This window comes from Ranitomeya variabilis, chromosome 2 (assembly GCF_051348905.1).
Source record: "Ranitomeya variabilis isolate aRanVar5 chromosome 2, aRanVar5.hap1, whole genome shotgun sequence".
NCBI classification, from domain to species: Eukaryota; Metazoa; Chordata; class Amphibia; order Anura; family Dendrobatidae; genus Ranitomeya; species Ranitomeya variabilis.
Genome location: NC_135233.1, coordinates 986,541,362 through 986,556,723, shown reverse-complemented (window position 1 = coordinate 986,556,723; position 15,362 = coordinate 986,541,362). Strand labels below are relative to the sequence as shown.

General features: G+C 43.7%; 1 protein-coding gene across 6 annotated transcripts in view; it reads left to right on the top strand.

The window, feature by feature from the left end:
• Positions 1–15,076, top strand: part of AMMECR1L (AMMECR1 like) — a 75,940-nt gene extending 60,864 nt beyond the window's left edge. For all 6 annotated transcript variants that reach the window (XM_077290908.1, XM_077290904.1, XM_077290907.1 and 3 more), the window contains 3 exons: positions 2,596–2,686; positions 4,542–4,638; positions 9,740–15,076. In XM_077290908.1, coding sequence (XP_077147023.1) covers positions 2,596–2,686; positions 4,542–4,638; positions 9,740–9,851 — 300 coding nt within the window. In that variant the 3' untranslated portion in view covers positions 9,852–15,076. The remainder of the gene's footprint in view (positions 1–2,595; positions 2,687–4,541; positions 4,639–9,739) is intronic.
• The last annotated feature ends 286 nt before the right edge of the window (positions 15,077–15,362 follow it).

The window sequence follows — 15,362 nt, the reverse complement described above, 5'->3', positions numbered from 1 at the left end:
AAGTCCAGACTAAATACCACTGAGAATCTGTGTCAAGACTTGAAAATTGCTGATCACAGACGCCTACATCCAATCTTTCTGCGGGAGAGCTAGTTTGCAAAGAAGAATGGGCAAAAATTTCAACCTCTAGATGTGCAAAGCTGGTAGACACATACACAGCAGTACCCAGCTGCGCCCACTATCAGAAGACCGAGCAGCTCCACAATTGAGCATTTCTGGCCGGCGACCAACACTGAGAACAGCTAATAAGCCGAGGTGCCTGGTTTCGGGACCCCGACTAATCAGACATTGATGACCTACCTAAGGATAGGTCATCAATGAGAAAATAGTGGACAACCTCTTTCCATGGGTAATTAGGAGAAACAAGAGTCAAATGAACTAAACAAGAAAGTACCATAAAATTATATTGAAAATTTGTAAAACACTAAAAGACATCATATATAATAGTATCACAAAAGTGAAATGGTGACTACATCAAAGTGGCGCACTTTGATGTAGTCACCATTTCACTTTTGTGATACTATTATATATGATGTCTTTTAGTGTTTTACAAATTTTCAATAAATATAATTTTATGGTACTTTCTTGTTTAGTTCATTTGACTCTTGTTTCTCCTAATTAGCCATGTATTATTGAGTCGTAATGTGCAGTTATTTACTGACGCTCTTATCTATGTATAGTCTCTTTCCATGGGTGTAATGTGAAAAAATGTGGAAAAGTTCATGGGGTATGATTACTTTTTCAAAGGCCAGTTTATTACAAATGCATGTCTTTTAACATGCTCTGTTGAGTTTTGAGCAATATTTTCATAAGACAATCCACTAAGTTAAAGAGCACTTTCACCTATTTTTTTTATGCTAAACTGGACACCCGATATAATAGATGATGCAGAGCAGATTAAAAAATTTTTTTGGGCTTTCAATTGTGTATACATCAGCAATCAAAGTATCTGGCACCTAAACAGTGATTATTTTTTTTTTAATTGATTTATTTTTTTTAAGTCAAGTGGGCATTACCAGAGAGATTTCACTAGGGCCCTGTAATTCACCTCTTCTATCGCTGACCAATCATAAGCAGGCAACAACACACGAAGGACAGGAGAACACACCACCACAATAGCACTGACAAACAGTCTGCTTTCCTCACTGCCGACTGATGGCTTATGCTGGCGCACAGCAGAACTGAGTGTGATTAACTCACAGCTCTCATCTCTGGCAGTCAGTGTTGAAGGAGGGATAGTTATGGGGAAGTTCCATTGGCTCTCCTCTCAAATTCAAATGAGCTTTATTTTCGGGACCAGATACACATTAGCCTTGCCAAAGCATGTGTAGTGATGTCAACTCTGCCATACTGCACCCCCACACTGAATGCTGTGTCATCATTCCACACAGAGCCTGTTCTAAGCCATAGTGGGGACATGTTCTTTTTCTCTATGTTTGTGGATCCCTGCTTCTGATTGGCAGAGCTGGCAGCACTATGAGAGGAGAGCTACCAGAAGTGTTTATAAGAAGACTTCCAGAGATGAGAACTGAAAGCTGCCAGTTGGTCACACTCAGCTCTGCTGTGCTGCAGTACAAGTCATCACTCTGCAGAGAGGAGAGTGCAGCACATGTCATCACTCTGCAGAGAGGAGAGCAGACTATTGGTCAATGCTATTGTGGGGGGAGTATTCTTCTTGCACCAATGGTCTGCTGCTGCCTGCTTATGATTGGTCAGTGTCTGAGAGAGGAAGAAGTACACACCCCCAGTGAAATCTTTCTGGTAATGCCCACTTGGATTTTAAAAAGTTAACTGCTGAAGTGCCAAATACTTTGATAATATCTCCACAATGGAGAGGCAAAACTTCAAAGTAAAGTTTATTCCTCTCTGCATGGCCTATCCCATTTTGTGTCCAGTTCAACATGAACAATTTGGTGAAAGGTATATCTTTAAGATATATTCTGTATATTCTAAGCTGATTGGAGTCGCTCACTAATATAAATCCCATAAAAATGATGATGATTGGATAATCTGGTGACAGTACAGATTCAAATAATCCAAAAGGAGTAATACAATTATTTTTGTTATTTTCCCATCTGAAGTCCTGATTTGAACCAAATCAAGATCTTGTGTCCGAACTCGAAAACTGGGCCAAATTCCCTAACCGTGGATGCAGTTCCTGGAGCTAAAGCAGATGCCATCTGTAATGAAGCTTAAGGGGCAATTTCTTTTTCTAAGAGAGATAAAGTTGTTGAAGTCTGTTTGCTGAGTAGTGAAATCCTCTCTCGCTGCTTTAAGATGTAGTGATATTCTGTATAATGTCTAGGATGCGGAGAAGTATGCTGATGGGGAGATTTGCAGTTTATGTACCTTGTCTACAAGTATGATGACCTCTCAACTTCAGGATATCACCTATATATTTATTATCATCTGTTTCATTGGTGGTGTTACCTACATAATGTGTATGGCTGGGAGATTATAAGGTTATATAAAAGGACATGCTTTTTAGGGAAGGACAGCCATAACATATAAGTAAATGCCTTAATGCTTTTATAGAAGCTATTCTTGTTTGCAATCTAAAAATCAGATTAACTGCTCATGTCATTTCTATTGTAGGTTGGACTCCATGGCATCCGAATTGAGTTCCTAAATGAAAAGGGGGTAAAACGCACAGCCACCTACCTACCAGAAGTAGCCAAGGAACAAGGTACGTTATTTCACCTGTATATCTAAAGTATTGCCATATATTATGTGAGGTCAGCGAGGGAGACTGGACTCCACTGTTCTAGTTATGGACCGGGATGCATCCGTTACAATGGTAGAACCCCACCACCTATCATTTCAATACGAGGCTGCAATATTCCTTTACACTCTGCTTAACATAACTTGTTGACACCCTTTTCAAGACATTTATTTATATATGTATATATTTGTATACTTAAATGCATGCATTTTGGTTTAAAAATCATTTTTGCAATTGGGCTTTATTAAAGGGGACCTGTCTTGTGCAAAAAAAACGCTATTTACCTACAGAAATAATGTTAATCTGCAGGTAAATAGCATTAAAATGCCGACCGGCCACCTTACTGAAAGCACAGATACCGGGAGGAAATTAACTTATATGTTCTAGGAGCCGTCGGCTTTCAGTCATAGGGGTATGCACAGAGTGGTTACAGTCACCGCTCGCTATTCTGTGAGCGAGCTGTAGTCCCTTCCCAACACTTTGATTTACACCATTGTGGAAGACGTGCCAGAGAGTGATTACAGTCACAACTCGCAGTATAGTGAGCGCCAGTGACAGTCATCGCTTTGTGCACGCCCCTATGACTGAAAGCTGGCGACTCTCGAGGGAATACAAGTTAATAATACCCGCCCTTTCAATAAGGTGGCCAGTCAGCATTTAATGCTATTTACCTGCAGATTAACTCTATATCTGCAAGTTAATAGCATTTTTACACAGGGCAGGTTCTCTTTAACCCTTTCCAAACATGACCCGTTCAGTTTCTTCCTCCTCGTCTGTCAGTCATAGAGGTGAGCTGGCTCGTCTCAGTGCATAGTGAGTGGCGGCTGTAACCGCGTCGCTGGCACTGACTGACAGCCTGCTCAGAATAAAACCGGATGGCCTGTCTTCCACTACAATATGTGGTAAAAATGAATGGTGCATTACAAAAGTACAACTCGTCCCTCAAAAAAAAAGCCTTCATATGGCTTTGTGAATGGAAAAATAAAAAAGTTATGGCTCTTGCAAGAAGAGAAGGAAAAAATAGAAAATCACCTGGGGGTGAAGGGGTTAGGCTTTTTTCTTTTTTTTTAATTGTCACCAAAGGTGGACATTCAAATAAAGGGAGTCTGTGGTCACAAACTGACAGAACACACTTGACATATATTACTTCCTCCATTTTTCAGAAGCTGGAGTGTAATAAAAATAAGCTAATTGGGGTCTGCGGTGAAGCCTCCGCGAGGCCATGAGGCTCCGTGCACCGTCTTCCTCCCCCGTGCATTGGTTTTGCATGTCTCCACCTCTCTCACTGGTGATTGACACCACTGCTTGCTTGGAGCGAGCACTATCTGCAGAGAGGATGCTGGTTTTACTGAGCTTTCTCATCACATAGTGCTTGATCCAGGCATGTCAGTGCTGTCAATCACCAGTGAGAGAGGCGGAGACATGCAAAACAAATGGGCGGAGCTGTGAGCTGAGCCTCTTGGCTACAAGGAGAGGGCACCAAGCACCATAATTAGCATATCTTATTACACTCCAGTGTCTGCAGAGCGGAGGCAGTGATTAGAAGACTAGAGGTGCGATTCTTATGGTGGCTATACCCCATACGTAAGGCTACGTGCTTAGCTTATACGGCCACTCTGGGCTGACACTCCCTTCATATTAATATCTTTATTTCTGAAGACCCCTAAACAGTCATATGGAAACTGAGTATCCCTTATACCTGCATCATAAAACATACATTTCTAATAATCACATACTAACTTCCTAAGTATTGAAACTTGTAAGTATGTAACTTGTAGATTGCTTCTACCGATATTTCTGTATTTGTATCTCTTCTCAGATTGGGATCAGATTCAGACAATAGACTCTCTGCTCAGGAAAGGCGGCTTCAAAGCTCCCATTACTAATGAATTTAGGAAAAGCATCAAACTCACAAGGTGAGTGGTGCCATACTTCTGCCCAGGTCTCTTTTCCACAACCTCGTCTTCAAATGTGTCTGATGAGTGTCTACTCCATGCCCCTCGTCCATGAGTATGATGTATACAAGATGGTGGCCCGATTCTAACGCATCGGGTATTCTAGAATATGCATGTCCACGTAGTATATTGCCCAGCCACGTAGTATATTGCCCAGTTACGTAGTATATTGCCCAGCCACTTAGTATATTGCCCAGTCACATAGTATATTGCCCAGCGACGTAGTATATTGCCCAGTCACGTAGTATATTGCCCAGTCACGTAGTATATTGCCCAGTCACGTAGTATATTGCCCAGCTACGTAGTATATTGCCCAACCACATATGTCACAGGTTAAAAAATAAAAAATAAACATATACTCACCTTCCGAGGGCCCCTCGTAGTCCTGTCGCCTGTGTGCGGTGCACGCGGCAGCTTCCGGTCCCAGGGTTGGTATGAGCGCAGGACCTGTGATGACATCGCGGTCACATGACCGTTACGTCATGGCAGGTCCTTCTCGCGCAGGCGCACAGAACGTGTGATGACGTCGCGGTCACATGACCGTGACTTCATGGCAGGTCCTTCTCGCATAGCATCCTTAGCACCGGAACCTGCAGGCGCGAGCGCATTGTCGGACTACGGAAGGTGAGAATAGCAGGTTTTTTGTTTTTTTTATTATTTTTAACATTAGATATTTTTACTATTGATGCTGCATAGGCAGCATCAATAGTAAAAACTTGGTGACACAGGGTTAATAGCGGTGGTAACGGAGTGCGTAACCCGTGGAATAACGCGGTCCATTACCGCTGGCATTAACCCTGTGTGAGCGGTGACTGACTGACTGGAGGGGAGTATGCGGGCGCCGGGCACTGACTGCAGGGGAGTAGGGAGGGACTAATCGGACTGTGCCCGTCGCTGATTGGTCGCGGCAGCCATGACAGGCAGCTGGCGAGACCAATCAGCGACGCGGGATTTCCGTGACGGAAGTTGCCGACAGAAAGACGGAAGTACCCCTTAGACAATTATATATAGATGTTCCTTACCACTCAACATTACTATAGTCTGGAAGCTACAGGCCGCATAAATATCAGATAAAAGTGATTCAAGCTTGACGATTTCAGAGGTACAAGTCAATCGCCGAATGTTTTATAGGGCCTAGATAATCTGCCTTAACAGGTGATGCCAAGGCATAGAAGGTAGAGGTGAGCAAATCCAAACTTAAAAGTTAGGATTTCTTACCGAACAGTTGGTGTCCGGTGCTAAACGGCAATGTTTGGTGTTCCAGGGAAAGTCTGGGGGAGAGAAAAACAATTTTCCAGGATTGGGAGATATATCACCAGCACTGAAGAGAAGCAGAGAGAGGAAGAGTAGATAGGAGGTTTTTTTTTGTTATAAAAGTAAGGATTTAAAGTGGTTGTCCAATACTCGAACAACCTCTTTTCATCCCCTATGTTTCCCCATTGTAAAATAATAACACTTACCTCTCCTCCAGTGCCTGCGCCATTCCAGCAGTGTTGGCACTGGCTCTACCAGCAATCAAGTGACATTGTCACGCTATCCCTGCTGCCAATCAGTGGCTGCTTCACTCTACCCACCTTTGGACGTATCACATACATCCGGAGGAAGTGAGAGCAGCAGCTCTCGCTTCCTCAGGATGTACAGTGGGTACGGAAAGTATTCAGACCCCTTTAAATTTTTCACTCTTTGTTTCATTGCAGCCATTTGGTAAATTCAAAAAAGTTCATTTTTTTCACATAAATGTACACTCTGCACCCCATCTTGACTGAAAAAAAACCCAGAAATGTAGTAGTTTTTGCAAATTGAATAAAAAAGAAAAACTAAAATATCACATGGTCTTAAGTATTCAGACCATTTGCTCAGACACTCATATTTAAGTTACACGCTGTCCATTTCCTTGTGATCCTCCTTGAAATGGTTCTACTCCTTTTTTGGAGTCCAGGTGTGCTTAATTAAACTGATAGGACTTGATTAGGAAAGGCACATACCTGTCTATATAAGACATCACAGCTCACAGTGCATGTCAGACCAAATGAGAATCATGAGGTCAAAGGAACTGGCCAAGGAGCTTAGAGACAGAATTGTGGCAAGGCACAGATCTGGCCAAGGTTACAAAAGAATTTCTCAATACTCAAGGTTCCTAAGAGCACAGTGGCCTCCATAGTCCTTAAATGGAAGATGTTTGGGACCACCGGAAGTCTTCCTAGACCTGGTCGTCCAGCCAAACTGAGCAATCGTGGGAGAAGAGCCTTGGTGAGAGAGGTAAAGAAGAACCCCAAGATCACTGTGGCTGAGTTCCAGAGATGCAGTAGGGAGATGGGAGAAAGTTCCACAAAGTCAACTATCACTGCAGCCCTCCACCAGTTGGGCCTTTATGGCAGAGTGACTCAACGGATGCTTCTCCTCAGTGCAAGCAAAGTAGGAGGAGGGGCGCTCCTGGTGTGATACCCGGTGATCAGGTGGAGGAGGCTAAAAACAAAGTATACTAACCTGCCGTAGTTATGCTGCCGGCATAACCACGTTTGCAGAGCCTGTGGTGCTTATCCTGCATCATTCGCCGTCCCCGCTTCCGGTTTCGGAGTTTAGCCGGTCACGTGGAACGTCACGTGATGCTGATGTCACCGCAGGTCCACTGTCTTTCAGGTCCTGCAGGATGGTTGATAGGCTGCTGGATCCGTGCTGATTCAAGCCACTCGCCCACAAGGGTGTAAAATGTAAGGAAGGAAAAGTACGACTGATTAGGGCGCTCAGACCAAGACAGACACTTGTTTTAGATAGAAAATAATGGCACGCGATTCCTGGGAGAGGCAATGCCGATACTGCTGTTTTGGGTTTGGGGATAGAGAAAGACAAGCAACAACTGAGAGGGCACATGTAAGCATGGTGAAAGAGTTTATTTGTGGAATAATAATAAAATGGGAGGTGAGGCTAGTCCTAGATTGTTGCTCTTACCTTTTCTTCACTTCTTGTACATTTCTGGCTTATTTCTCATGAGCACTTAGCGACCTGCTATTTAAGGAGTTGCACACACAGAGCACGCATGTTTCCAGGCTGCTGCGGTCTTCACTTGCTTTCATGTATCAGCACCACACAGAGCCCGGGAACTGCACTTATTTCCACTCCTTCCTACTACCTCTAACAGTGAGAAAAGGGAGGGGGAAAGCAGAGAGTGTGTCAGGAGCTCCCATGGATTTGTAACATTTTTGTAGAACACTTTTCTAGATAAAGGACTTAAAGACCCTTCAGCAGTAAAATGATAGAACTTTTTTTTATAAATACTATTTAGAAACTTGCTTGACTTTGCATTTAATAAGCAAATGAACACTAAAACAATTGATGTACCTTAGTTAAAGGGAACTTGTCACCTGAATTTGGCGAAACCAGTTTTCGGTCCGATGGGCGGTGTTTTCGGGTGTTTGATTCACCCTTTCCTTACCCGCTGGCTGCATGCTGGCCGCAATATTGGCTTGAAGTTCATTCTCTGTCCTCCGTAGTACACGCCTGCGCAAGGCAATCTTGCTTTGAGCACGCACAGTATGCTTTGCCCAACTGCGGGCAAAGCCGAAAAGCATTAGTGCGCATGCGCCGGCGCACTATGTCCCGTAACACAGTGAAATACTTCCGGGATATAGTGCGCCGGCGCATGTGCACTAATGCAGTTGTACAAAGCATACTGCGCGTGCGCAAGGCAAGATTGCCTTGCGCAGGCGTGTACTACGGAGGACAGAGAATGAACTTCAAGCCAATATTGGGGCCAGCATGCAGCCAGCGGGTAAGGAAAGGGTGAATCAAACACCTGAAAACACCGCCCATCGGACCGAAGACCGGTCCCGCCAAATTCAGGTGACAGGTTCCCTTTAAGAACAAAAAGTAGATATCACAGAACATCTAAGGCTACTTTCACACTAGCGTCGGTACGGGGCCGTTGCGCTGCGTCGGCCCGATGTACCGACGCATACTGTGCAAAAAATGCCCGACGTGGGCAGCGGAAGCAGTCTTATGATGCTTCCGCTGCCCCATTGCAAGGTCCGGGGAGGAGGGGGCGGAGTTTCGGCCGCGCATGCGCGGTCGAAAATGGCGGTCTCGATGCACAAAGTTACATGTAACGTTTTTTGTGGCGGTGGTGCGCCAAAACACGACGCAACCGCCGCACGACGGTTGCGACATGGGGCACTGCGTCGCAATGCGTCGCTAATAAAAGTCTATAAAAGTCTATGGAGAAAAAACGCATCCTGCAGACAACTTTGCAGGATGCGTTTTTTATCCACAACGACGCAATGCGACGTGCAGTGCACGATGCTAGTGTGAAAGTAGCCTAACAAAATAGTTTATGTTCAGAGGCAAACCAATTATTTTGCTAACTTCTCAGAACTGCAGGGACATTGCTATTTTTGATAATCACTATATGTGTCCATTGGGTAATATTAGGCTGCCCATACAAGTCATTATTTTGCTAAATATTGGAATTAATCAGTAAACTACACTATGCCATACAATGGTATGTAATTCCAGTACATACAGCATGTTAAATGGCAGCCATAAATGTGATGTGAACAGATCCTAAACTAGATTTTGTGAGAGCCTGACCGAGGAAATCCAGAAATCTCCTGGATCCCTAGCACTGTAGAGTTGGGAATGAGTTCGATTTGAGGTTCAAGTAGCTTCACAGTTTCTGAGAACTCTCCCCCTGAGTTTTCTTCTCACTCTCCCCAGGTCCAGCACTTAGTCTTATTCTCTTCTTTATTTACCCTCCCCAGGTCCAGTGTTCAGTCTCTGTGCTGATCCTGGTGTCTGTTATTGTTTTCAGCGCTGACTTCGCCGCATAGCTCCTTTATTGACTCCAGCTCTGTCGACGTGACGTCAGCGTTACAGACAATAACAGACTCCGGGATCAGCAGCGGAGATTGAGTGCTGGACCTGGTGAGGGTAAATAAAGAGCAGTTTGTTTTTAAAAAAAAAACAAACTGCAACTGGAAAAACTTTTTAACTGTAGACAATCCTGGATTTTCTTTATTTCCTGTGGATTTATCTTTAGCACATTGTAACACTGTGTTTTCTTCTACAGGTACCGCAGTGAGAAGGTGACAATCAGCTACACAGAATATATGGCCTCCCGCCAGAACGCGCAGCAAAATGGCACTGTGCATGCACTGCCTCATTATACGCATTACTCCTGACACCGCGCTGCCCACATTGCAGCAGTGCCCCCCGCTCGCCGGCAATGCCTGTGATCTCCTGACATCTGACTCCTCGTCAGCCCCCTCCTCCTGGTCCAGTTACCTATACTACTGCACCATCTTATGATCTTCTCCAGAGGAGGAAGCAGTGCCCAGAGACTGGCAGACACAAGCAGCCTTACCCCACACCCGCGCTCTCCTGGGACCTTGAGTGGGAAGGAGAGCTAAATGGGAAGTTATGGTCTATTTCAACCCCTCCAGTGTTAGGGGTCAATCACCCCAGGAAGTTTTTTTTTTTTTTTTTAGGTTTTTACGTTCTATATTGATTTTTTTTGCATATGCATATATCAATATCTTTTTTTTAACATAAAATACAACCCCTTACATTGTGAAATCAGCTCCCTTATTTCCAGAACTTGCCTGGATTGGGGCAGCATGTTCTCTAATGTGTCGCTTTGCAATTTTAACAAACCAACAGGTCTTGGGCTGTAGGTAGCACATTGAGAGCCATTAAAGAGGTTGCCCCAACTTTATCATTGATGACTCATCCTTAGGAACGTCCTCCTTATGATAGGTCATCAATATCTGATCAGCTTGGGTCTGTCACCCCCGCTGATCAGCTGTGCTCAGTGTCCACGGCAGAGGCCGTCACTACACAATTGCGGAGCTGCTCCATCTTCTGACACTGGCCTCGGTAGGGTAATGCACATCAGCCTTCTATTGATTTGACGATGGAGCAGCTCCGCAATTGAGCAGTTCCAGCCAGTGGTCACCGTCACCAACACATAGAGCAGCTGATCAGCTGGGGTACCGGGTGTCGGACCCTGACTGATCAGACATTGATGACCTATCCTAAAGATGGGTCATCCGTGATAAAGTAGTGGACAACCTCTTTAACAAGAAGGGAGTAGAGTTGAGCAGAAAGATTTACAGAACCCTAGTAAAGGGAACACCGCTGTACTCCATGTTGGCCAGACTAGGAAAGGGTGACCTTCCTCGGCTGGCACTCGAATGGTGGCATCCTATGTGTCTTTTGTGATTATTATGCCTCCGTGGTGTCATGTCTTCCTTAGCTTGAGACTTAGTAATCCCAAAAGGAGCCCATTGTGCCAGCATTTGGGTGCCCTGCTGAGGGTGTTCATGCTGCTTTACTCAGTTGCCACCAAGTCCCATTGTAGATGCCGGACCAGAGTCCTACATATCTTTTTGCTCACTGCTATAGTGGAGTACTGCACATTACTTTCCAAAATGTAGAATTCCCCTTTTGCGAGGACATCTTTCTATGCATCATAGCTTACAATATTTTTATCCCAGAATTGCTTAGAATCGCCATTTTTTATGCAATTCCAAATATGTTTAACCCCTCTGATGTCAGTCCCCCTATTAACCGTGCATGTATCGTTAAAGGGGTGCGTCACTTAATACACAAGTATAGCTAAACTACCATTAATTAATTACTAATGGTAACAATGTTTTGTCCTTTCAGAGCTGCCATACCCCTATGTATGTGACTCATGGCCACCAACACAAGGACTGAAGTCCTGTCCAAGAAATGTGATTTCAATGGTGTCCATGGGGATCTCATGTGACCACATAATCCATAGAGATGCACATTCACGAGTGAGGTTACGAGATGTTCTCTAGCGGCTCCAAATATATCAGTGCAGCGTTGGCATGTCCATTATTGCTACTGATACATCAAAGCTGCAGTCGAGAGAGGGGAGTGAAGAGTCTGTCCCTATCGCTCCCAGGCAAGACCGTGAGCACACATGTTTTTGGAGCGGTGGGAAGAGGAACGATACAAAGTGCCAATGACACTGCCCAATAAATCTTCTGCTGATCTGCAGAGGAGATCACTGAAGAGTTGTAGGACATTTCCATCTTCAGGTCATCTGAGCATGAGCTGAGCCACAAGTATTTTATACAATTGGCGCAAGAGAGTGTCACGTAGCCTCACTCATGAACCCACACTTTTATGGACAATCTTGCACAAGACGTTTTTTCGATGCCATTTTAAGGAATATGAACAAATTCATGGAATTTTCAATTTTTGTTTTTTACTGAAATGCATGGCTGCAAGTCCATTTTGCATTTCGGTGTCTTTTAAAATTTAAATTTTTGCACTATTTGCTTTTTTAGGCGTCTGTGTTGCACTACTGTTGGCTGCAGTGTTAACACAGAGTCCATCAATGAGCTCATTCTGACTTTATAACTCTTGTCTTCCTACTTCTGAGCTCCTCTCAGCTGATTTCTGACCACATAAAAAAATGATCTGAACTTTGTTTTTATAAATCAAGACAGAGGAGCATAGAAGAAGGAAGAGAAAGAGTTAGAAAGTCTCCCATCAGAGCGAGCTCTCTTGATTCTCCCTTAACTCATTCTGTAGACAGCGCAACGCAGCGGTTACAGAAGGCAAACAGTGTGAAGTTTTTAGTAAATCCCAATTACGGTAAATGCATACAGTTTTGGCCAAAATCATTTTTTTTTCCAAGAAAAATAAAAATTCTAAATTAATAAAACAGTTATAATTACACATAGTGGCCAACCTCTTAAGGTTCTTAACCTTTTTTTTTTTTCAATGCATGCTGCTGTTTAGTCTTAAAATAATAATAAAAAAGTATTGTCTGGAGCTATAGGTTCTCCAAATCCGCTACATTGCTGGATAGGACAGTAAGCGACAAGTTTGCTGGTCACACATGGACAAGTTTGCTGGTCACACATGGATTTGCTATCACTAAGATGCAATGTAATTTATTAAAGGGCCAAAAGCTCCTGACAGGTTCCCTTTAATAATGAATGGTTTATATCTGGGTGCTACAATCTTATCCAGGCTCATGTACACACACTCTATTAAATGTGTCACACTTAATAATATATAAATATAAGAGATCGATGCATAATCCTGGACACCATCCCTGACCGTCAACAGAACATCCAGGGACATGTGACTTTTTCTTATTTTTTCAAGACTAAACAGCTGTATTTTAACCAAAGCTCAGCAATCAAATTCGTCTGTAGCCAGAAACGAACTGCAATCTAAATAAAAATTAATATACTTCCCTGGCTGTGTGCCATCCAGCATTCTGCTGCCATCCCGCTCTCCCGGACAGCCATGGCCACATGTGATCCTGTATGTAAGCAGTACCAGTGGTATGCGGGACCTGGTGATCTGATGTCATCAGCACCTTCCCCCCACCCCAGTAACATTGGCAGTACTTCCGGTGACATTTTTGTAAATGAAAGCATCAATAGCTCTTTGGGACTTGCTCGATAACACGGTGCCATGTGCTTTGAGGTTTAATGCTGCTTTTCATAGGTGGTTGACAACCTATGAGACTCCCACTGTAGGGGCTACCTTCCAGTGGTCTAACTTCTGCAAGGCAAATCTGACTTTTTAAGCATTAAACAACCTCCTGACTACATCACTACATTTTTTTTTCTCTTAAAAAGACCACCTCTGTTAAATGGTGGTCTTAATGTGACTGTAGAGAAATCCAAATCCTCTTCATAGGCTTAATATTTGAAACAGTTGTAGCCCCCAAAGGAGGGAGCTTACTGCATAATGTGTTAATAATAAAGGGTATCTTTAGGTGTTAAACAAGGTATCTCCCATCTCCAGGTGATAACTGTTTGATGGGGGTAACCTCCTAGTTGGCACCCCTTTAGGGAATCAGGACCTTGTGTCCACCCTTTTACCCGGCCATAGGACTGCAGCCAGGAGTTGCTTGGACCTGCTGGTCCTTCTACTAAAGGCTGCAGGCAGTTAAATTGCATTTTTTTTTTCTTTACATCTATGCACTTGATTTGGAGCTCCGCATAAAAACCAGCTTTATCCTTTTAGTAAAGAGGGCGTTTATCACTCCTAATATTTGGTTTAGTAAATACCTGCGTTCCCCATGAAATAACATTGCTGGAACATCTTTTCTTATAACTCTGTGTCTTGTTCCTCTGTTATGCCCCATAGAAATGTATTAATAAATTGATAACAGGACATTATCATGCCTTAGGTCAAAGGGGCATGTTCCTTCACAGTTTGGCACTGGTAGTGTGGATTGGACTCTATCGGGGTGTGTATGTACTCGCCCCCAACCGGTAACACCCAGATTTCAATTAAGTATTGAGGAACAGCACAACACCGGGTTCTAGGAAACTCTCCTCCGGCTTTGGTTCTACATGCAGAACCCATATAGTTAGTATAATAGACATGGAGAGGAGACAGCGCCCCCACCCTAAGAATAAAACCGTAGTTTTCACTGATTGATTAAAAAAGGAAGTGTTCTGTGTAATGGCAATCACCCAGTTTTCCCAGGGACAGCTAGAACAATGGCCAAATTGACAGTAAAAGGTTTACAGGGTTATTTCCAAGATGTTAAATTATCTCCCATCTATATAGAATAGGGTGATAACTCAATGATCACTGGGGTCCGACCGCTGGGCCCTCAGAGGTCACAAGGACCAGGCTCTGTAGAGACCAATGTTGAATGGAGCAGAAGTGTGCACACGTTAAACCTTCGCTCCATTCATTGTTTATGGGACTGGCAGAGAAAGTAGAGTACAGCACTCTGTTATATCTGTCAGTCCCATAGACAATGATGAATGGAGTCGAGCACACACACTTCTACTCTGTTCAATACTGGGCTCTATGGAGTCCTGTTCTCGGGATCTCTGGGGGTCCCTGCAGTCAGACCCCCAGTGATCATAAAGTTATCTCCTATTCTATGAATAGGGAATAACGTGATATCTTGGGAATAACCCCTTAATCTCTCGTACTGCTGGGTTGTAGCAGGACATGCTTTTTATTGTATAAGCAATTTAGGAACATGGAACCTCCTACTTGCCCCAATCGGAGTGTAATAAAACATCCCGTGATCTTGTAGCCAGATTATATTCTTATTTATGCACCACGAATCCTATGTCTTGGATGACATCTTATATATCCTTTTTTTTTTTTAAACTGGAGAGGAAGCTCAGGTGAAGAGAGTAACTTTTGTGGCACAGACAGGAGGAGAGGATGGATTTTGCACATGAAATGTCAGACTTCATTGACGTCAAGCTCTATCTTCATCTTTGTCCTACCCGAGAAGCCACCACCAACTGGCTTCATTGGCAGTAGATTGAGAAGTAGCCTGCCAGACGCATCCCCCTCTTTCCCTCTGAGGAATCATGGAAGATTGTTTTTCCTTTCATGCTGCTGAGAATAAATTGAACTGATTGATTGGATCAGGCAATGACATGTTGTGTTGTCATCATTGAGAATTCTTGTGCTTATTTAATCCGCATTGATAAGAATCACTAACGCTTCAGGTGGAATTTATGGTAGTCCAGAAAAAAACACTCAAGGGTATGAAATAACCTGTCCCATCACTGGCGGGAGAAGGATCTAATCTAGGAGTCCACTTGATAATCGAGACCAATTATGAATGTGGCTGGATGTCTTCAGACCTGCTCACTTTGACCAGCTTACACAATGATTTGTATAAGGTGGGGGACACATGCGATGGATAATTTCTA